This window comes from Cavia porcellus, unplaced genomic scaffold (assembly GCF_034190915.1).
Source record: "Cavia porcellus strain 051 isolate PalLab524CR breed Dunkin Hartley unplaced genomic scaffold, mCavPor4.1 scaffold_1, whole genome shotgun sequence".
Taxonomy (NCBI): domain Eukaryota; kingdom Metazoa; phylum Chordata; class Mammalia; order Rodentia; family Caviidae; genus Cavia; species Cavia porcellus.
In genome coordinates, this window is record NW_026947484.1 from 199,479,673 (window position 1) to 199,504,204 (window position 24,532).

The following is a 24,532-nucleotide window of genomic DNA, read 5'->3' on the forward strand; positions in this document are numbered from 1 at the left end:
TGAGCACCGCCTCGGCTGCCAGGCGAGTTTGCGGAGGGAGCTGCTGGGGATGCAGGTACCGGGTCACAGGCCGGTTAGCCACGTCAGCGAGCGGCTCGCCCAAACATTTCAGCGGTCTGTTTTAAGTGTGTGATAAAGTGGCAGACATGGGAGGAATTCCTTGGCAGTCAGTGCCCCAGGCTGGTGTGAACCGTCCCTGGGCTTTGGCTGCGCGCCCCCCTAAGCGCCAGCCGACCTCCCAGCCTCTCTGCACTCTGGGCAGCCACTTGTTTCTATTGGCAATCCTGGAAAGCCTGTGCTTACACAACTAGAATCGGCAGTTTTCGAATTGTGACTAGTTTTATCTTTTGTGTCTGAGATCTTCTGTTAGGTTTTATATCGCAACCCAGTACACTTATACAACTGAGTTGTCAGACCCTTCCATAATACACTGCCATTTAAAACCACGATGTGGCAACTCACTACATTAACGACCCACCCGGGCCAGCTCCACATGACAAAGAGGAAAAACTGTATAGTTAAAAGTCACACTGCAACCTCTGGGCTCCTCAATCCCAAACCACTCAGTTTTAGCTCAAGGTCGTGAGTTCGATTACCAGTACCAAATAAAGAACTTGCCCCTTGATGGAACAGCAGCAGCATGAGGGTCAGCTGATTTCAAACGATTGTTCAACAATCCCTCCCTCGGACCATCCCAGTTCTCACCAGTAGGTGGGAGAACGGAAAAATCGAAATCAGGACGCACAAGAAATCTAGAAACTAGAATAAACATGGAATCCACAACCCGTAAGAGTGGAACTTACCAGAGGCATCATCTGAAAGATACAGACCATGACAGCCTAGCCCTTAGATTGTAAATAATACTTAATACTCAACACTGTAAGCAAATAATGTTTATTTTTATATTGATGATACACTTGATATACGTGGATTCAAAATACAAAACTCATTTACAAGAGTTCACATCTGATGAATGTAATCACATTCCTAGACATTTATCAATGCAAAAATTGCTTTAATGCACTAATAAAGATCAAATATTGTGTATTTGTTATCTCAACAAACATCAAAACGTTTTTTTTTTTTTTTTTTTTTTTTCTAGTATTTAAGTGCCTTCAAGTGGCAGGCACTGTGTAATAGGAAAAAAACTGGAAAGCCTATGGAATCTGCTCTGCAGAATCACAGTGTTTACTTTGAAATTGATTTAGTGAAGTGGTGAAAGGCGGCTTGCTATCTTTTACGACAAATTACATATCAAATAAGAGCGGATATGATGAACTCCAGAAAATATTTGAAGAACCTTTTCAATTTTTAAAATCTATTAAATATTAACCATAACAAAGCTGAAAGACTACTGGAAAGAAAAGAAACAAAAAACATCCTGTATGGCTTAAGCAGTTTAGAAACACAACAGACAAGACTTTAAAATACTACAAATGCTCAAGTGATACTAACAATATAATGTCCCCACAGTTGTTGGTAACAAGTAGCCCCTTCAAAATTTATTCTATGGATAATACATATAAAATCTAATAAAATCAAATGATCTAACAGCTGAGTTGATGAAATTTGTTCTAAAGTATTAACCCACAACACTCAAACTAATACAAATGAACAAGACTATGTCTCAAAGATTACAGTGATCTGTGAATAGCTAGATAGGCAACCAAGTAGCTTCATTATTTGCACGACATTAGCAGCACTTTGATAAGGATTGTTACATGAAAATCATTGTGCTTCAATCGCTTGAGTAGAGCTAATAAATATAACTCTATAGTCTATCATGTTACAATTCTATAACATTTTGGTTACAGACAAGCACAATTTTTAAAAAGCATTTCACACCACTAGAAATCAAGTAATTATAGTGTCCAAATGTAATTTCTGCTATGATTTAAACAAGTGCATTTTTGCCTATAATGATCATGATGCAGATAGCAGGTTCCATTATTTTCAGGGGAGAAAATCAAGTTATTTTAACTATTTGACTAAATTAATTTATGTTTGAATAATGTAAAAGAATACTCAGCCTTACAATGGTAACATTTCATAGAAAATAATAAAGTGGCCTGAAATTATAAGAATCTCTGGACTGAAGTAAAAAGTGATTTATATAACTGCTTTATCTGACTTGATTAATACATTATTTATACTGCAGCTACACAAGAAAACCCATTTGGATAAATTTCACGTGTAACCTCTACTATGGAAATGTTAGGACACTGCCATCTCCGTTTCTGTTATCTAAGACTTCTACCTCAACTGGAAGAATCCTGCAAAATATAGGACTCTCAGATAGCTGACCAGAAAAGTTTATTAAAAACAAAAACAGTTGGAAAACTAATCATATGGTCTATTTGGCAAAAGGAATACATTTATTAACTATAATGACATAAAACTCAAGTTCTAAATTATTTTACTGCACTATTAGGTCATTTTAATAATGCTACAAGAGTTTAAAGACAACCCATTCTTCAGGAAATGTTACTAAAAATTCTTACAGTGGTACTTTAAGTGTTTTTTTCCTGCGTTTTTTATTTTAGAAAAAAAATAGGGCTGGGGATGTAGCTCAGCAGCTCAGCACCTGCCTGGCAAATGCAAGGTCACGAGTTTGATCCCTAATACCATTAAAAAAAGTGTGCAAAGGAGAGTAAGAATAGGATTTTGAAGAAAATACAGTGGTTATTTCTCCATGGTTTGGAAATATTTACTTGGGGGCAATCATATATCATTATTTTATATTTTACAGTGGTTACTCATATTGCCTTGATGTCTGAGAAAATTTATTGTTCAAATATTTATAAATCTCAACTTTGATCAGGGACAAGTGGACATTCACAATATTTTCAAGTGAGAAAATATTAATTATATACATAAAAATTTTAATTATCTTTCTTTCATGCAGACCTGTAAGAAGTCTAGCTTTAATTCTTTCTTTCCTAAGAAAGTGTAACTTGGCCTATAATTTTCATTCCATAAGCCTATGAGAAAAGTAAAAACATAAAACCTGAAATTACTGATGTCTTTATAACAGTATTACACCTAAATAGGATGATTGTCTTAGGATATAGACTGGAATTGTCTACTAAAACAGGAAAATATTCCCAATGTATAGTCTATTCTATAATGAAAGTCAGGTTTGACTAAGTTGATATGTAATATAATGTACTTCAAACTATTAGAAAACTGAATCTGCTGTTCAATTTTATTTCCTAAATACACACACATCTCATTAGTTTAAGAATAATTTTTAAAACCATAAAAGAAATTAACAGATATTTTAAAATTAGGAAATGGTACTTCAGTGATTAAATGACAATATTATGTAAAAATGGAATTCTCAAAAGTTACTATTTCACAAAAGCAGTAAGTGAAAAACAATTTTAGCTTAAGCAAACATTTTATATTTACAAAAATACAAAGAAAACATTTCTATGGCACTAGCAAATTAGTTATACTTAATACATTTCTTTACCTAATTAAGTGTATATCCCCCTAAATCAACTTGGTATCTTTCCTGTCAATAGGTGATGGCTTTCATTCAGATCATTTTCTCTTAAAACAAGATATGCTTAAGATTCTGTGTTCAAAAAGTGAAGCTGGGACATAGTATGTTTTAAAATTCTAAATTAGAAAAAAAATGAATTACTTCTTATTTTCTTTTAAAAAGTAAACTGGTCCCAACTGCGGACTTAACCAGCTTTTACAACCCTTAGGGTCAGAAGTCATATCCACAGGGTCAATCTTATCTAATGTACACTTTATTGCTGTTACTTTCCTCAAATTAATGTCCACATTGGTTCTGAGTCAGTTCCATGAATCTGAGACAGCATACTATCTGCTCTGTTACTCTTTAACACTGAAAAAATGATTTGGTTATTAAAACTACAAAACATCATACCCTATGGATATTTTCAGTGATTTCTCAGAAATAATATATTATTGCATTTTAATGTTTAAGAAAAAGCCTATAATGATTTTAAATTTAATACCATACAGTAATTGAAAAATATTATGAATAGTTGGTTATTTTATTAAAAATACAGTGGGGCAGCAAACGTGACAATTTGAGGATGGTGGTACTGACGTCTGAATTTATTCCTCACTTTATTTTACAATAATGTTGGAGCAGGTCGATTTGATCAGAAAAATGGGGTAAAAAGTTGTGTTGTAGTTATATTTTTATCATGCAAAAATAACCCTTAATTTCTGCAGTGAGTGTACTTAAGTGTAGATTCAACATCTCTTACATTCATTCATGCAAATATACATGTCAACTGCAGACAAGAGTAGTCAAACATTGATATTCTGCAATATCCCATAGATTCACAAATTGGCACTGCACATATTTTCTATAATTGTAGCCTCCCTAATTCTATCATCCTTGGTAGAGGTTAGAAGGCCCAGACTTTTATAGCACACCATGCAGCTAATATTAAAAACTATATCGTGTCAAATTGCAAAACACAATTGGTCTCACAGAGATTCAGGAATACAACTGGAGGCATTTTATTCACTGGAAACATTTTTTCAGGTAAGCATACTCATCTTTATTTATTTGTTTTTGTTTTTGTGGTGGTAGGGATCAAACCCAGGGGCTGAAGCATGCCAGGCATGTGTTCTATTGCTGAGGTACAGCCCCAGCTAGATAATATTCATCTTTGATATGCGATTCCAATACAAAAAATGTATAGTTGGAAATGTTTAGACAGGACTAAACCAAAGCTGCTGCAAATATACAGACTAACAACCTCCTATTCCTCATTAAGTCTTATGCCATGTAGGTGGGGCCTTCAGGAGCTGCGCTCCCTTTCCTGCCTCATAGAGACACATATAAAATGAAGCACACTGATAAAATTTTACTTCAAAATTAAAATTTAGTATCAGGTGTTGAAATGACAACTAGGAACATACTTCCCCCAATTAAAAGACAGATTTCTATTTTTAAATATGGTTTGAGTAATTTTTCGATAACCCCTTAAGTTTCAATATAGTATAAACAATTTACTACTCCATAATAATATTCAATTATTGGTCAACAAAATAAATGATTAAAACAGCTTAAGAACTTGTTGGTGTCTCAGTTTCACATACTTAGGTTTTCCAAGTTTAATTTACCATCAATTTAAATGGAAGCTTGCAAATGATTTTAAAGTTAAAAATGTCCAGCTTTCTGTTAATGTCATATCATTAATTTCAACTCCAAATGAGCCCATTTTATCCCAATACAAGCCCCTCAAAATAGAAGCTCGTGAATGAGATCTAGCCACAACCTAATTACAGCAGCATGAACAATGCCACTAGGATGTCCTCACAGAACTTAAATAAATTCAGCCCACAATGGGTATGGGTATAATATACATGTAACCGCATCACTGCAACCAACATATTTACAAATATGTACACATACATATATACAAAACCTATACACAGAGATTGTATTTAGCATCACAAAAATATACACATGCCACTAAAAATAAAACAGGAATTTTAAATAAATAAGGTCAAAAGAGAGCCCTCAGTGTAAATATATTCTCCAAATAAACACACGGAAACATAAACACCCAAAATACCACCAACAGACTCAAAGCATCCATATCCATATCAAATCATTTACTCATGGAGTGTGGGGCAAGTGACTGTGAATTACTGGCAGTTTCAAGTTTGCGTATCTTGGCATCTTACTATATTTCCAGTCCAGAATATTCTCTGGATAGCAGGCTGATTACTCATTTCTATGTATAAGTGTAAGATTTTTCAACTGGATCCAAAGCACTTCTCAGAGATAAAAGGATGATAAATCACACGGTAAAAATTAAATGTGGAGAAAATTACAAAAGGAAGCAATTTGATCTGCTACACTTCCCTATCCCCCACAGCACTGGGCCATATCTCCAGGCCTTTAATTTTTATTCTGGGACAAGATCTGGCAAAGCCGCTAAATTGCTCAGGCTCACAATTCTCCACCTCAGCCTCCCACAGTGCTGAGATTACAGATAGGTGCCACCTCTTCTGACTCTGCTTCCCCTTTTGTGAGAATTAAATTCAATGCAATTGCCACTTAATATGTTTCAAGAAACTCAGCTGCACGAAGAAAATAAAGGGCAGCAGCCATAAACAGAGGAAAATAAAATCCTGCTCCTGCATCAGGAACACATCTGACATGACTGGGTTGCAGTTTGCTTCACATTTCAATCTGGTAAAAGTGCAAAGGATAAATTCTGTGCTTTGAGAGATTTTGAGAGCACCATTTTCTATGAGAAAAACTCATACATACAAAGAATATATCCTGATTAAAATCAGATTTTCATAATTAAGAAAAATTTTGCAGAGCTGATTTACTGGTTTCAGGAATTGATGAGTGCCTGGTGTGGTGGTGCATGCCTGTAATCCTAGCACTCAGGGGTGAAGCAGAGGATCACACAAGTTCAAAGTCCAGGTTAAACTCCACAGCAAGACCCTGTCTCAAAAAAAAGATTTTTGATAAAAAGAATATCATGATGCTCTGCGCCAAGACAGAGCCCCTTAATAATTTGTTCCTTGCTCATTATAAGAAAGCAGTCTTGACTACTGGGGCTACTGGCCTGAGATTAGGAGATCTGAGTTTAGTTCCAGCTCTATCATTATATGAATAATCAGATAGTTTTCTGGATCACAGCTTTCTCTTCTGTGAAACAAGGAAAACAGTTGCTTTGCCAACTTCAGAAACATCAGGGTAAGAAAAAGAAAAGTCCACTGAGTTAATTATGTTTTGGTTATAACTGATTTCTTACAATTTTATGTTTCCTAGTTTGCACACTGTATTTTTTACCTCTTTCTTGGTTTGGTTACTGGTGATGGAACATACAGCATGCACTTGTGATCCTCCTGCCTCAGCCTCCCATGCAGCTGAGATTACAGGTGTGCCCCCGTTATGGCCAGCTTCTCTGCAGTGATTAGTAAAAGAGGTCAGTGACTGCAGAAATCTCCGTGGAGAACCTGCGCAATCTGAAAATGAAAAAGTTGTTTCCCATTGTGTTGCTGTGCTATTGATGCCAATATTTAAAAAAAATTTTTTTTTTTGGTCTTTTTTGAGACAGGGTCTCACTATGCAGTTCAGGCTGGCCTTGAGCTCACTTTGTAGCCCAAACTGGTCTCCAACTCCCAATAATCCTCCCACCTCAGCCTCCTGAGTGCTGGGATTACAGGTGTGAGCCACCACGCTCAGCTTAATATTTAAATTTTTATGAATTCTAAAATTAAATAGGGCTTGAAATTGGTCTAAAGAAGCCTGGCAAACAGTTAAAATACAGAATCTGTCACACTAAGCCCATTGTCCTTTTACATTTTGTGATTAAAATAATGCCTGAAACCATACAAGCTGAATGAAGAGTACAAAAGAAGCAATCACCAGCCTCTGTATGTGTTTAAAAATATAATTAAAAATAAAGACAAAAATAGAGTTTTTAAGAAAACATGACCTTCTCAATGACACATACACTGATTTGTCTTTCCTTTTTGCTCTAGGGATTGAACCTAAGGGCTTCACACTGAGCTACATTTCTTGGTCCTTTCTATCTTGAGATGAGGTCTTGCTATGGTGCTAAGTTGCTTATGGTGGGCCCACATTTGAGATCTTCCTCCTTCAGCCTCCTAGAGTGCTAGGATTACACGCATACACTACATCATGCTCAGTTCTGGTATCTCTTCTATTTTATTTTATCTATTTTGGTACTTGGAATTGAACTCAGGACTTCGCACTTGTCAGACAGGCGCTTATGTGACTAAGCCTGACTATCATGGGCTATAACCCTAGCCCATGACAATGCTCTTCTCTCAAACACAAACAAAAAAATTTCCTTCCCATGTTCTAAAAATTCTCCATCCTGCTTATCTTTTTAACATAAATCTAATAATTTCTGTTTATTGCGTGACTCTCTCTTTGAAAATGTAAAGGATATAGGTCAAAGGCACAGTACCCTCCTGCCAAGTGCCAGGTCCTGAGTTTGATTCCTGGTACCAACAAAACAAAACAAAACCAAAACCAAAACCAAAAACCCTAGAGAATGTAAGCTTCAAAAGATAAGCACTTTAAAGTCTATTTTGCTTCTCCACACTCTGAAAATGTGGAGTAGAGTGGTTGGGCAATAAACATGTCTTCTAAGGGTATGGATGAAACAATACATGATCTCAATAAGAATGTTGTGTCTACTAAAAACACAGAAACTAGTTTTCCTGGTGGTAATGGTAGAGAAATCATGATCTCCGGAAGTACGAGTCCTAGCTGTAGACTCACAGACTTTGGGTTGAGTCTTGTGTTACACATGGGAGCGCTCAAAAGCAGAACATGAAGACACTTGTCAAAGGGCACAATGCTACTTAATAAGAAAGCCACTATTAAAACTCAGGTTTCCTGGGCCTCAGATCAGTATTCCTCATGCTTAACAAGTGAGGATAAAAGCCCAGAATAATAAATATTACTTTAAACATCTGAAAACAGGAAGTATGTTCGTAGGAGAATAACTGGCAGAGAACTTTATGGGAGCTGGATTAAAGAGACCAGATAACTGAAGATGGGCTACTGATGCAGTCAGGTGAACACCGTTAGGAAAGAAACCTATACGATTTGTTAAGACATGCAGAACAGGAAGCAGTCCATCGGAAAATGAAAAATAAGCCACTTGCAAAAGAAATCTTTATAGGCTTCTCTCAAGCTTTCTGAAATACCATTTGAAAGAATATATATAATAATAATTTTTTAAAAGTAAACGAACACCTAAATCTAAGAGCAATAATTTCAAGACTTCAGATAAAAAATTAGCAGACTAAAGCCAGTATAGGAATAACTTAGACCCAAATTATTCTTTAGGCAAGAAATGAAAGCCAAGTTAAAAATATTACAGTAAAACTTCCCTAGAGACCATAGGAAAGTTACTAAAAGCAACTGCCTCATATTGCCTGGTACTGCCAAAGGTGAATCTGATTCTAGACAGCCTATACAGATAAAAAGGCTTTCTGATTGATAGGTAATTTGTGAACTGAAATGTTATAAAAATATGGGGAAGAACCTTACACAGATAGTGCTTATGAAGCTATGAAGGAAATAAAAGGATAAAACACAAAAACTTATTATATTCTGAATCCTACTTAAAAAAGTAAAAAAAAATCATATAAAACTGGTGCATGAATATACAATAATTAAGAGTTTTTAGCAAAACATATTTCCAAATTTTCAAAGCAAAATCAACTTTTGCTTTAAGTTTCATAGTATCAAGTTACACTTAACCAAAATTATTATCTCTGATTTTGAAGTCTCATAAATTTGAACTAGGCAAAGAGAAACTATATAATATGCTACAGATATCAATCCAGTTTTTAAATTTGACCTTCTAAATTAAGATATTAAGTAGAACTCCTAACGACAGTGTATTAGGAAATTAATAACCTGACATTTTATTGAAATATTTAAAACTTGTTTTTTTTTCATTTCCAGCAAAGACTGAATAGAAATAAAATTTTCAAACGAATTTCATAATAACACAATACTCACTTATCACCTCAAGTCCCAGCTAAAAGATTTAGCTTTTATAAAAAAAAAAAAAAAAAAAAAAAATCAACCCTAAACCACTTCTGAATTTTTGACAGAATTTAAAGGTATTTAATGATCAGGACTTGCATGGATTACACTTCAAAAGAAGCACACATTAGAGGCCGGGAATTTAGCTCAGTGGCATAAGTGCCTGCCTAGTAAGTGCAAGATTGTGAGTTTGATCCCCGGTACCAAAAAAAAGCACACTTTTTTTTACCTACTAATTTGGAATAAAAAGAAATATTATGGAAAGGCTCTGTTCTTGCTTTTCAGTAGTCCATGCTAGCCAGTTTGTCATTATGAACAATTACATATTTTCCAAATCCAGACATTTAAGGTCCACGTACAGGAGCTGGATTTTTCTCATTATAAAAAATACACAATTTACTCTTCTCAGGGTGAAAACAGTGACTATTTAAGTATATGACTGGATGTTGGAGGTAATCAAAACCCAAAAATAAAAACTGAGTTTCTAAAAGACTTGAAAGACTGCATTTTAAAAGTTACCCTAAAAGTTTGAACATTTTTTTCAGTTTGCCTTTAAAATGGTAGTCCCTAAATCAAAAAATAAAAACTAAGTAACACACTGTGTGTCTGTTGTCACATTAGAAAACTGCACCATTTAAAATCTGTGAAAAATGAAAAACTGTTTCAACAAGAGGGTTTGTGTTTTAATAGTCATCTATGGTATTTTCAAAGAAGACGTTTCGAACATCCAGAATGGATGCTAATTCCAAAATGTGCTTCTGGAGATGAGGATTCTCCACAGTTTCATCCCTTGGCAGCTGTGGGTATGATTCTGGGTAATTTCGTGTTTCCTGGTAAGCAAAGAAAAGAAAAGTCAAGTTTTATAGGGTACTGAAGAAAACTATTATACAGCATTAATACAATATTAACTTAGTATTTTTTTCCTTCATACTGGTTATGATTAATTATTAATATATTTTTTGTATTTGCCATTTTGACTTCTAAAAATGACACATTCATATGATCCAATCGAATATATTATTTAGTGAGATATTTCATAAATGCTCACTGAGGCTTGTGCTGGGCACCATGCTCTATATCACCTAGAAACTGTATCATATATTTCCTTCTTGCTGGGGAAAAAATCTTAACACACATGAAATTTCAAACACTTCTCTCCCCCAGTACTGAAGAATGAAAGGGCCTTTGCTTTAGGCTACATCTCTAACCGATTTTAATTTTGAGACAGGTTCTCACTTAATTCATCAGTCTGAACTCAAACCTATTAACCTGCTGTCTCAGCTGCCCAGAGGGCTGGGATCAACAGACATGAACCATCATACAAGCACTGTTTAAATAAATTAATAGATGTAGTAGAAAGCAAAATGAAGGAAAAGACATGCAAAGCACTGCAAAGGTCAAATTAGTGGATGTGGTTATTAATTGTGGGAGAAGCCAAATAAAACCGAAAGCTTAGAGAAATACATGACTTAATGGAAGAGTTGGGAGCTACTGACAGAAAAACAGAAGATAAAAGGAGATAATTTGGTAGAAGTATACAGTTTCAGGTTTTAAGTACATTTTGTGTGAGGTAACATAGGAGTATGAATAGAACTGCTTGATAAATTCAATTTGCAATTCAGGGCTGTATCTCAGAAAATACATCTAGGTAGTATAAATAGACAATGATATAATGTTTGTGAAAATAAATACTGAAGCAATGAAAACAGATGTGATTTCTAAGCTATTAGTAAAAGGAGTAAAAAAAAAAAAATGTAGACTGTGGAGCCACTGTGGAAACCAGCATGGAGATTCCACAAAAAAATTAGGATTGGAAGTTCCATTCAATCTAGCTATTCCACTCCTGAGTATTTTCCCAGAAGAATCGAAAAGGTCATGTCACAGTGACATAATGTGCATCCATGTTTATAGGAGTGCAATTTGTAATAGCTAAATCTTGGAAATAACCAAAATGCCCATCAACCACAGAATGGATGAAAAAGATGTGGTATTTTTATACAATGGAATACTATTCAGCTATAAAAAGGATGATCTTGAGGCTTTTATAGGTAAATGGAGACTTTACACTATCCTCATAAGTGAAATAAATCAAACTCGTATTTGTAAATACATTATTTCTCTAGTACAAAAAATAGTAAAAACTGAAAGAGTAACAAGATCCAAAATGTATAATATTAGATATTATAATAATGAAAGGGAAAGAAAGTGCTCTAAAGGATATAACTGTATGTATGTTTAAGTGTGCAAGATAGATAACCATACTACAAAGTTTTTGTTAGTTTATCAGACAAAGGTTTGTATTGTCATTATTTGACTGTCCACTTTTTATGTTTTTAAAAAAAATTTTTTTAAAGCCAGTCAAATTTAGCAGAGGGGGGGTGGTATACCAACTTTAGTGACACTAGTGTTAGTAAGTTCTGATAACCCACTGCCATCAGACCAGCCTACTTTTTATGTTTTGATTTTGTAATTTGAACAACTATTTTAAGGTAAGAATATGTAATTTATCAACTAGTGATTTTTTACTTTTTGGAAGTTCTGTATTATTTCTACCCTTTTTTCTTTTTTTCTCTAAAAAATTATATTAAAAAGAAGAGTATAGGAGATACTAAAAGGGATGAAGAAAAATCAGGGAGAAAAAAAGGAAAAAGCAACAAAAAAGGGAAAAAAGTGACATAGGAAAAAGTGACATGGAAGCAAAAGGAGACAATTTCAAGAATTTGGTAACTTTTACAGACTGTAATTTTTCCCCTCACATTTAGAATTTCCTGAAGAAATAAATTACTTTTTTTATGGATTATAAATGAGAGTTCATATATCTAAATGTTACTTCAAAAAAATCTTTTAAAAGGGAAAAAGAGGGGCTGGGGATTTAGCTCAGCGGCATAAGCGCTTGCCTTGCAAGCAGGCAGTCGTGAGTTCGATCCCCGGTACCAATAAAAAAGAAAAAGACAAAAAAAAAAGGGGGGGGGGAAAGAAATATTACTTCTATTTTCCTCTGAAGGCTCATTCATTACACATTACAACAATAAAATTATTTTACACACAGCAAATCTTATTGAGATAGAAGAGTAGGGCAAAACTAAGTAAGTAGGCTTGACCTGTTAATTACAAGATTCTGAACACAGGTGAACAACAGTTCCGAAAGCCCTATCTGTGGACTTCTCCCCAAGGACTTGAGCAGGTTTTCGATAGGATGGCTTGGACCTGACACCAGCCTCAGGTGGGATCCCAGTACCATCTCTCAGGACCCGTATGGTTACGTTTACGTAGGTTTCCTCAAAATTTGAACAATATAGAAGGACACAGAGCTTGCTACAGCTGTTTTCCTCACCACAGCTCACCCTGTGTCCTCCAGGGTACTCTTTTGTCTTGATTTTTTTTTCTCCTTGGCCTAACCTTTCTCTGCAGAGCCAGTTTCTTCCACATTCTTCACTTTTATGTTTTTTTATTTTTCTGTTCCACGAGTCAAACTTCAAGATCTCACACTTGCTAGGCAGGCGCTATACCACTGAGCTACACTCCTGGCCACTTTTACTTTTTAAAACTAACCTCTGCCATTGTTTTTTTTTTTTTTTTTTTTTGCTGATTTCATTCAATTTTTGGTTTGAGAGAAGAACCTAGAATTCAACTCCAGAAAGAGAGGCAAACAAACCAAAATCCAGTAGTGAGCTATTCTGAGAAGGAGCTACCCAGTAACACTAGGAGTGACAAAAATACAATCTTTCAAAGCTGGAGGGGAAGAGAAGAAGAAGAAAGAAGAAAGAAGAAGAAGAGTACTCAAGAATTAGTACAGTTAGAAACAAAGGAGCTCTGTGACTCACACCAGTCTCTCTGTGTAACCCTGAACAGCAGCCCATCAGTCATTCCCGCTTCCGCTACCCAAAGAGAAGTACAAAATAACCCTAGGAGATCACCGTGCCTCAGCGCCAGAGCATTGGTGCCAAGAAAGATTCATTGAGAGGCACCAGAGAATACAGGTCTCTGGCATTTAAATTCTGAAAGCCTGAGTTATTGGTCCTTTTTGCTTTTTTCTGTTATTGTGGCTACATTTCCTGTGATCTTCACTAAACATAGCTACTTACTACAGATATTTACTATTGGATGTACATGTGGCAATTCTTTTATCCTCTTATACAGGGACCTGGACTATCACTGGTCCATTCAAGTGTGACAAAACTACTACAGAAACAAAAACCGAACGCTCCTGTCAGCTGACAAAGGCCCAGATGATGTCTGAGTTGATTAAACATATTCCAGAGAACAGAATTTGTATTGACATGGGTAACATGTTAAAGAGATCCTAGGTGAATAATGCTTTTTCATATTAGGCTTAAGTCTGTTGCTACAGGCTACCATAAGTCTACTTGAAAAAAGCTTAAAAACAAGGTATGAAAGATCAAAAAGATTTATAAGTACTGTAATTTAATTGCTGCCAGGACTAGAGTCCAACACTTTTAAGGGAAGACAACAATATCTAGAATTAGATGTCATAAAATTCACAACACCCATTTTCTACACTGTAACAGAAAATTCATAGGTGTACAACAAGCCAGGAATACAAGGTCCATAACTGATATAAAAAACAGTATGAATACATGTTTGCTCAAATATTTGAAGAAATATCATTTATAGCTCTCTAAATGGTAGTGAATATAGGATTACAAAAAAAGACTTATATACTATTAGATACTTTTAAGAACATAAAGGAAAACAAATGTAATGAGGAAAATAGAAGATACTAAAAATAATCAACCACAACTTTAGAGGTGAAAAAATAACATGTGAAATGAAAAATTGGACAGCTGACCAACTAGACACTCCAGAAGATTAGAAAAATTGAAGAGATAGCAAAATAAACTATCAAAAGTAAAGTGCACAGAGAAAAACAATAAATGAATCAGTGATGAGTGTGTAACATACATATAACTGGTCTTTCAGAAAGAGAGAAGAGGAAGAAAAAATATTTGAAAAAGCAAGACATGCTGACACATGCCTGTAACCTCAGCACTCTAGTGGCTGAGACAGGAAGATTGCAAATTCAAAGCAGCCTGGACTATATAGTGATTTAAAGGCTGGTCTGGGCTATGTAGAAAGATCCTGTCACACACAAAACAAAAAAACCCCCCAAAACTTCAAGAAAATATACCTCAGAAGTAAAAAATCTTTCATTTAAACACATTTATAAGATGCTTGACAAATCCTAAACTAGGAAAAACCAACAATGAGGAAAACCACATCAAGTGCATATATCATAATCCAATTACAAGAAACCAGTATATGGAGAAAAATTTTAAAAGCATTCATAGGGGCTGGGGATTTAGCTCAGTGGCATAAGAGCCTGCCTAGCAAGCACAAGGTCATGAGTTTGACCCCCCCACACACACACAAAAAATAAAAGCATCCAAAAGAAAATGAAAACATGTATGATATACTGCTACAATTACTAGAAGTAGTCAAGAACAATAAACATACAAAGAATCTGCAACATTACAAAACAGTGAGACTTGCACACATATTTCAAGCATGCACAAAAATGTTACCATGACAGAACATGTGCTATATAAAGCAAGTCTTGATAATTTGAAAAGGATTCAAATAACAAAGTATCTGCTCTGACCACAAAGGAATTAGAAATCAGTAAATGTTCTTTAAAAACACTTTTCCTTCTCTAACTTTGGGTGTCAGGTATTTTGTCTCAGCTGCAAGAAAAGTAACTAAGATACACATTTAAAAAATTTTAACCCTCTCACACATACCTCTCACAATAAATAAAAACTCAAAATAGATCAGAGATCTAAATGTAATAGCTAAACCAAAAGATTCCTAGAAAAACACCTTTGTATCCATGAGTCAGGGAAAGAATTGTTATATAACACACAAGAACACAAACAACAAAGGAAAAATAAATTTATTAGTTGAAATTTTTACAGGCTTCAGAATGAGATAAAATATAACCAATAAACACATGAAAAGATGTTGAATATCAATGTTAACTATGGTGATGCACACTGAAAGCTACAATGAGATAACCCCATAACCACCCGAACAGTCATAAATGAAAGTCTGAGGACATCAAATATTGGGAAAGATGAAGAATAACTTTAATATCCAGCTGGAGGAAGTGTAAAATGGTACAACTACTTTGAGAAAAGTTCTAAGTAGTTTCTTAACTGAACTAAACACACGCCAACCCTATGACTAAGACTTAAGCCTTCTTTCTTACATGAAAAGGTTTACTTATAGTAGTCAATGATTTAAAATGCTCTAGGTGTTTATCAACAGGAGAATGTTTGAATAAAATGTAGTATATTTGCAGAATATATATGGAATATTACTCAGTATCAAAGAGGAATAAACTACTGATACACAACACACCACAGATGAATCTCAAGAACAATATACTCAGCAGGGCGTGGTGGCTTGTGCTAGTAATCCCAGCAATAGGGAGGCTGAGGCATGAAGACTGTAGCAAGTTTGAGACCAGTCTGGGCTATAAAGTGAGCTCAAGGCCAACCAGAACTGCATAGTGAAACAAACAAACAAACAAAAAAACAAAACAAAAAAACTCAAAGAATATACTTGATCAAGAGTCCAGACTGTGTGATTGAAATTTAAGAATAGGCCAATCTAATTTACAGTGAAGGAGTAGTGGCCTCTGGTGTAAAAGATTAAGGGACCAATTAGAAAGGATTATGAAGGGAACTTTCTGGACTATTGTTATGTGGTGTAACTTGAGACTCGGCTACACAGGCTCTGTCTTCCTCAAAACTCATCTGATTGATAAACTTTATTGTTTTGTGCATTTTACTTTTGATCAAACTTTCAATTAAGAAGAGACATAAAAACAGACAGGCCATGGGCGTATGCATTCCTATAATCCTAGCACTTGAGACTCTCAGACAGGAGGATCACTGGAAGTTTGAGGCCAGTCTGGGCAATATCGCAAGTTTAAGGCTAGCCTAGACTACACAGTGAGATCCTATCTCATAAAAACAAACAAATAGCACAAAAACATATGTATACATGAAAGTGTATACAGATAAAAATTTACTGATGTACACAATTAACTTTGTAATTCACATAAACTAAGAAGAACTGATAGAAAGAGGGAAAGATAGACAAATATGTGAGAAATATACCAAAATGTTAGCTGCAAAATCCTAGGAGACGGTGTGTTTTCACTGTATAATTCTTTTACATTGTATAATTATAATAAAATGGGAAAATTAGGGAACAGAAAGTTAAAAAGTTTTTCAAATGTATTTGAAAAACAAATGTTAGGGGCTGGGGATTTAGCTCAGCGTCATAAGCGCCTGCCTTGCCAGTGTGTGGTCATGAGTTCGATATCCCTGGTACCGATAAAAAAGAAAAACACAAAAAAAAAAAAAAGAAAAGAAAAGAAAAGAAAAACAAATGTTATACAAGAAACAATGGCTAATATTTTTAAAATTCAATGAATTATATAGTGTAATTCAAGAATACACAGAATAAGAATAAGCAAAACAAACTATCCATTCCAGCAAAATACTTGAAAACAATTTATACAAAAAGGAACACAGAAAAAGACTTAGTGAGAAGTTGCTCAAAATTGATACAAGAGTTTCACAGTGGTATCATTTATATAATAATAAAAACTTGAGTCAACTTGGATTGGTAATTTGTGATGTACAGTCAAGGTAAATCAAGGCAATAATTATCAATATAGGTTAACTTCAAGAATAATTTTGATTGCAAAAAAGCAATACAGATATTTTCATGTTATACAGAAATACAAATATGTGTGGCAAAACTGTAAAGCAAAGCAAATAGTGATAAAATTCAAGATGGCAACTGCACCTTAGAAGGAGACATGATCAAAAAGAACCTACGGAGGGCCTCACCTTAAATAAGATGGAAGGTACTCAGATGTATCTTAATATTATTAATTTTTATTTATTTCTAAACATTATTTTGGATCTATTCAAACTTTTCAAATACAAGTAAAATATGCATAATTCTTAAATAACTAAAATAATAAAACTGGTCTTTAGTAATATTCTTTGCCTACCCGAAAAATCTTGTGCATCCTCATGGTGGCTGAACAAAAGATAAATCTTGTGAGAAGTAAGCGAAGAAATTCATCTCCAAAAAACTGGAGAAATGCCTGATCTGCAATGAGGAAAAGGTGACAGTAAAAGGAGGCTTATGTGGAAATTATGTTTCAAAGGGAAGACAACTTCAGGAAAGCCTTCTTGACTTTCCTACCTGGGACAAATACCTTTAAAGAATCAAACAATTAAAAATAAGTAATCATTTTAGGCCGTTACAGTATATTTTGTTAAATGTGCAGTTAGATTAGTAGGGTACCTATTGAACGTGAATGGGTCAGTAGCTGAGCAATATCACGGTTGATTTTTCGAAGATATTCTTGGCACTTTTCCCATAGACCTCTACGCATGCTTGACAATCCAGACACAAACAGGAAGGCCATTAGAGGGTTGTTCAAAAACAGAGTGAAGAGGCTACCTCGCTGAGATTGATCTGCAATAACAAACATGTTACATATATAGAGATAACAATTTTAAGAAGGATAAGAGATTTATATGAGGAACATTTCATTTGCTGGTAATGTTCAAGCTGTATCACTAAACCATATCCAACAGTGCAGATTTTTCAAGAAACTACAAAAATATATTCTACATATATTGCCTTCTGCTGAAATAAGATAGTCTAGTAAATGTAAGAGAAATGCAAAAATAACATTGCTGATCTCATCTGCACACACGATTTTCATTTCCATTTATATGCCTACTGATTCATAATTCTCAATATTCATGCAGCCTACAGATACCCTGTAAACACAAACTGGATTTAAAAACCTTAGCATAAGAATATATGTTGTTAATATTCATTTCATTTTCTTTTTACTCTCTTTTTGTGGGGGAAGGAGCGAACTAGAGATTGAACCCAGACCAGGGTCTTCACACTTAGCTGCATTTCTACCCCCTTATCTTAGTTTTGACACATGGTCTTGCTATAGTGCCCAGGGTAGCCTTGAACTTATGGTCTTCCTGTTTCCACTTTTCAAGTAGCTGGGATTAAGGCATGCATCACCATGTCTGACTTTTTTTTTAAAGGAGTGTATTTTTTCTTTATTTATTTAAATTAATACATAATTTTTCAAATTTATGGGGTAGACTATGTCATTTTGGAATCTGTAACTATGTGTAATGATCATATTTAAGTAATTAATATATTTATCACTTCAAAAATCTGTCATTTCTTTGTATCAAAATGTTTGGAATCTCTTAGTTATTTTGAAATAACTATTTGTTAACTACATTCACCAACTGTGCAAAACTTCAAAGTACAATCACAGTATATAACTTGACTCAAAAAGAAAAATTCTTAACATCTGAAAAGCAGGGTAGAATCTCAAACAGCTGAGATTCAGATAATCCCAAGCTCCCAGTGGATTAGACCATGTTTAGCCATGGCAAAAGCCTCTCTGTAAACTAATGGAGTTCTTTGTGTTCAGTTACATAAGCATGCTGCCTCCTCTACAGAGCAGAGCTCTCTGAACCCTTCTCCACTGAAAGTGTTGCATGATTCATTAGTTGTTCTTTGCTCAAACTGTTAAGAGTTATCTCGTTTTTCTTTTCTTTCTCTCCCCTCCCCTCCCCTCTCCTCTTCTCTCTCTCTCTCTTTTTAAGATAGGGTCTCGCTGTGTGGTTCAGGCTGGACTTGGGCTCATTTTGTAGCCCAGGCTGGTTTTGCTCTCGCAATGATCCTTCTATCTCACAAAGTTTACCTTAAACATACAAGAGCACTGTAGATACCATAAACGCAAAGCACCCAGAGCTGCTTACTTTTTCAAATTAGGAGGTATGCATCACCTGTTTCTTTTTAGATCATTTATTTCACTATTCCATGTTTTTAGTTGCTGACTGTCCAAAACTCCAATCTTATCTTTCTATCTTCTGAATTAGGAAGTTTAATGTTATTCATGGTGACACGTTCACCCTTGTCCTCAAACTCTGAACTTGCCTTAGGAACTCTCAAGTATCCTCTTCTTTTGAATCTGCCTGATTCATCTCAAATAAGATTACATCCATTTGTATAACTTTGCCGAGGGTCTTGTCAATAATTTCAGTATTGAAGTGACCAGGGGGGAATGGGTTCCATTTTTTTTTTCTGAGCTTTTCACTTGCCTGGGCTTTCTGCAGGAGAAAATTTTGAACTTGGTCTAGTAATGGACTCCTTCCTATCTGAACTGTTTGAAGAGAGGCCATTTTTCTGGAATTAAGGCTTGGAGATGATAAGCAATTTGTCCCAAATACTTGCTTGGGCACTGGCTGCAATCAGCAGCTTTTTGGACACTGAGACTCCTAAGCATTCTTGGGTGGGAGATGAAGTCGTGCTGGCACAAGACTTTTTGTGGAACTCCATACCTCTGCAGCCAGTTAGACTCCCTGCCACAACAACCATGACCACACAGGTCCCTAAGCAGCACTTCCAAGAGCCCTGTACCATGCTGTCTGGAAACTTCCTATTGATGGGTTTTTCCTCATGTACAAGATCCCTTTGTGGCTCGACAGTGCCCCCTGGTGTTCTTTTCCCAAACTCGCAAGTCAAACCTCCCATTAACGCATCCTTATCATCTGTCAGTGCGTCATTCTGTCCGACCCTTAAGCTCCTGACCTGTTAGGTTCCAGATAAAAAGCCCATGATCATTCCTGAAGCTTCTAAAGGCTGCTGGTGTTTCTTGAGCAGCCCTCCCATGCTCTCAATAAAGGCCAGTTTTCCTTCCTCCTGTTACATCTCTACAATCTCACTCTATGGGAAGCCAAAACACCTATGTGTGCCAGTTTTTTAAAGTGTGGTGCTAGGTGGGCCTGGAGACATATGTGGGAGGCTGAGGTAAGAGGATTAGCAGTTTGAGGCCATCCTGGGAAGCCCAGCAAGAACTTTAAAGAAAAAAAAAAAAAGGAGACCTGGAGATGTATCTCAGTGTGAAGCTCTTGGGCTCAACTGTCAGCTGTAACACCTGCCCCCTGCTAGGTGGGCACTGTACTCCCTCTACAGTTCTATCAGGCAGGGTTGATCTAGACTCCTACATTTAACTTAACTCTCAAAGGCATCTCAAACGTAACAAGTCAATAACTGAACACAAATTCTTTCCCCTTTACAAAATTTTCACAAGCATACTCCTCAAATCTCATTATTTCTACTGGTACCAGAGAGTCAACATGTTTTCCTGCTTCCGTGATCTTCTTCCCATATCCAGCCCATCACCAGTGCTAATGGTTCACTGGTCTTAGGATATCTGAAGCCAGACACCTAGTCGCTGTCTGAGCTCCAGTCACCATCATCTTCCTACTTCCATCTGTGCTTTCCCTATTACATTTTCTCTGAGGACAACTGGAAAGTTCCCCTCATAACAACCTCTGATGGTTCCTCACTGTCGTTCCACTAAATCACATAACAAATTTTAGAAGGTTTTTCAACATCCAGTCACTCAATACCTTTCAAGTAGAAGGGGCTATCTTAATTTCTTGAAGGTCTGTGTAAGTTCTTTCATCTCAGGGCCATAGCACATAAAGTTTCTCTGCTGGAACAGTACACGGAGTCACCCTCTACCCCCATCCTATTCTGCATGCCCTGGATGGCCATACTGGACATCACCTCATCCCCCACTTCACTTTTTCATGCTGCTTAGAGGTTCCCTGTGTGTGACGCTCTGGCATCGACCATGAAACACTGTACCACTTACAGTACTTGCCTAAGATTGTCTCTATCTTCTACTAGACTGTGGCTCTGGGAGAAATGTAACTGGGTCTTATCAGGTCAGAGTGCTCACCCTGATGCCTACCACAGTGCCTAGCAAATCAGTGTAGAATCAGTGTTGAGCAAAGAAACAAGTCTTAACTAATGAAAGGACTATAGCCTTGAAATATACAAAGTGTAGGAACCCTATCTGACATTCCTATTATTTAAATACTTTCAGTTTTGTACCCAGATGGAGGACCAACTGATTTTGGAGGGCCAACAACAATGCCACTGGATAAATCACAACTTTTCACAATGGAAATTTAAATCTATATAATTGCCCGACTCATTTAAGATATTTGAGATCTAATCCCTGTAGCACAAAGATAGGATACCGAACCAAAAAAGCATTAAAGACATGTATTACAAATAAGCATATTAACAATACTGATAGCACATATGGAATGCTTTTTAATGTACCCAGTATTACTTTCTGAGGTAAGTATTACTATTAATTCCATTTAGTAGATGAAGTAACTCAAGTACAGAATGCCTGAGTAACTTCTCAAGGTCACGCAGCTAGGAAATGGCTAGGTCAAATTCATTCAGTCTGTCCGCCTCCACACAATAGTGTTTCTTGGTATTAAGACCCAGTAATCTTGGTATTAACTCAATTGACTATGTAGCTTAAAACCAAACTACACCATTATGGCACAGATTGAGGAAAAAAAGCACTCTCAAGTAGTTGGAAGGGGTTAGACTCCTCCAGGATTGACAACAGGATGACAAAATCCTCAAAGTAGGAGAATTTTACCGTTGTTTGAAGGTAAGTTCTATCCCTTTTGTAATTTGGATATTGAATATATAAACTTAGAATTTCTATGTTTTTCCCTGTTAAAAAGTAGAACTTACCTTAAAACAACGGTGAAAGTCTCCAGCTTCTCTCAGGCATTCAAATGCTGACCATCACTTCCTGTGTCAAACTATGTCAGCAGACAGGACTTCTGGCTGGGAAGTAGCAGTAAAATGCCATCTCCCAGAGAGACATCAGCACTATTCACAGTTAGGGAGATAGTGAAACAGTGACAAGTACTGCTAAAACAGTGTGAAGGCTCTTTTAGCATTCTACCTCCTAAATGACTGGGAGTTAGAATTAGGTTTTATGTGTTACCTATTAAGGACAAATCACTACGGACAAAAGTCTTTCAATTCTCAGTCATTAGAAAAATGACCTGAACACTAACTTTTCTCTCTGGCAGACTACAAGAGATTCTTTTATCTAAGAAGTAAAACAAGGTAAAAAAAAAAAAAAAAAAAAGAAAAAGAAAGCCCTTAACTTGTGCCAGTTAGGATATTCTAACTCTCAGGAATAGGCTGATAAGTTTTAAGAGCGGTAATCTTAAGGTCTTAAAAGATGCCTAAAATATGCAATGAAAGACAAAGAAAATCAGCAAAGTTATGACAAGTGAATCAAAATAAGCACTTGTAAAACAAAATCTCAAATTTACAAATCATGAATTCCCCACAGGAAGGGAGTAAATCACCTCTCTCAAGGAGGAATTATCTCAGGTCCTACCCATAGCTCACTAAGAAAGTATGGCTGTTGGCAAGGTTTCTAGACATATTTCAGATTGACGTACATCTGCCACATTAAATACCACCAATCCACACATAATCATTATGGGAGGGAAAAATAAATATCAACATTATTCAAAATACAGCATCCACATCCCATTCAGTAACAGGCACTGAAAGACATACCTTGTAAAGCTTTTGGATATGCCGTAGGAGAAAGCAAACAGACTAGGGGCTGTCCAAACAAGTTTGTGAAGTTCTGTAATATATAAGAATTTAAAACCTTCATTAAAGATTTGATCAATGGCAGTTCCTTAGTAATTGCCTGCAGAACAATATTAGTGCACGACAGACTGGGTTCTTTAACACATAAGTAGATGTAAACAGTAGCAGCTGCACACATACCATTTCTATCCAATTACCATCACTCAGGCTTGCTAACTGGCCATTGCAAGAGTGCAGTTTACTAAGAGAAGTACTGATTTTTATCTTTATTTTTTTTTTGATGCCAGGGTGCCTTGTGCTTAATAGGCAGGTCCTAGAGCTACTGAGCCAAATCCTTATGATTTTTAAAAGCAAATACATGATTGTCAGTTGTAAGCAGAGACCATCTGGCTGTCTACCAAGAGGCCACTCCATCAGAAAACCTGCACTGCATACTTTTTTGTTTGTTTTTTGCTTTCTGAGACAGGGTTTCACTATGTAGCTCAGACTGACCTCATATATAGTCCAGGCTATCCTTGAATTCACAGCAATCCTCCTGCCTCAGCCTCTCAAGTGTTGGGATTATAGGTGTGCACTAACACTACACTGTATGTTCTAGGGTAAATTTTAATTTGGCTTTCCATCACAATGTTCCAAACACTGATTTACTGATATGAGAGGATTGCATCCAAGTCTTGTTGAGGATCATAGTAACTGCTCACACAGGATACTGTGTAATACCATAATGTTAATGTGTTAATTTACATAAAGTAACGCTTTAAGGATTAAGGTTGAACTACATCGGAAGTAAAATCATAAACTCTTTGGCAAAATGACAAGAAAGATAAAACCCCTAAGAGTAACCTGAATGTGAAACATATCTGTGTGCACACACACAACTTTTAAACATAGTAAAAATAAAAGCTTGAACAAATAGAAAAGACTTTTTAGAGAGAAAATCACCCAAAAATGCTGTACACTAATCTGTTAAAATTTAGACTAAACTCAGTAAAAGTAGACTTTTTCTGCAACTGAAAAGGTAATTCTAAAGTTCATATAGGAAAATCAGATTGGCGGTGGGGGAAGGGGAGGGTGTGACTGGACTTATTTAGACTTTAAAAACATAATTGAGATACTTATAATTAAAAACATATGTAGAAAACTAATGGGACAGAATGGAAATCCACAATGAGACCCCAAAACATTTAGGACATCTCTAGATGTAATAATGATGACAGCTCAAATTGGTCAAGAAAAAAGGTTGCCCCAAACTTCATAATATATTCTAGGATAAATTCTAAATACACCAAAAGATTTAAATGTAGCCTGGTGTGTTGGTACATGCCTGTAATCCCAGGACTCAGGAGGCTGAGGCAAAAGGCCAGCCTGGGGTACACAGTAAGGACTCACGTCAAAAACAAACAAGCGGGGCTGGGGATTTAGCTC

General features: G+C 35.8%; 1 protein-coding gene across 9 annotated transcripts in view; it reads right to left on the bottom strand.

Annotated features, from left to right (window-relative positions):
- Positions 1–878: 878 nt before the first annotated feature.
- Scai (suppressor of cancer cell invasion) overlaps positions 879–24,532 on the bottom strand; it is a 182,396-nt gene continuing 158,742 nt past the window's right edge. For 8 of the 9 annotated variants that reach the window (XM_063227514.1, XM_063227527.1, XM_063227503.1 and 5 more), the window contains 4 exons: positions 23,069–23,141; positions 17,906–18,079; positions 17,607–17,707; positions 879–10,386 (listed from right to left, as the gene is read on the bottom strand). In XM_063227514.1, the coding sequence (XP_063083584.1) occupies positions 10,240–10,386; positions 17,607–17,707; positions 17,906–18,079; positions 23,069–23,141 (495 nt within the window). In that variant the 3' untranslated portion in view covers positions 879–10,239. Of the gene's footprint in view, positions 10,387–17,606; positions 17,708–17,905; positions 18,080–22,219; positions 22,361–23,068; positions 23,142–24,532 lie in introns of those variants that run through there. The other variant, XR_010040084.1, reaches the window with a different exon arrangement.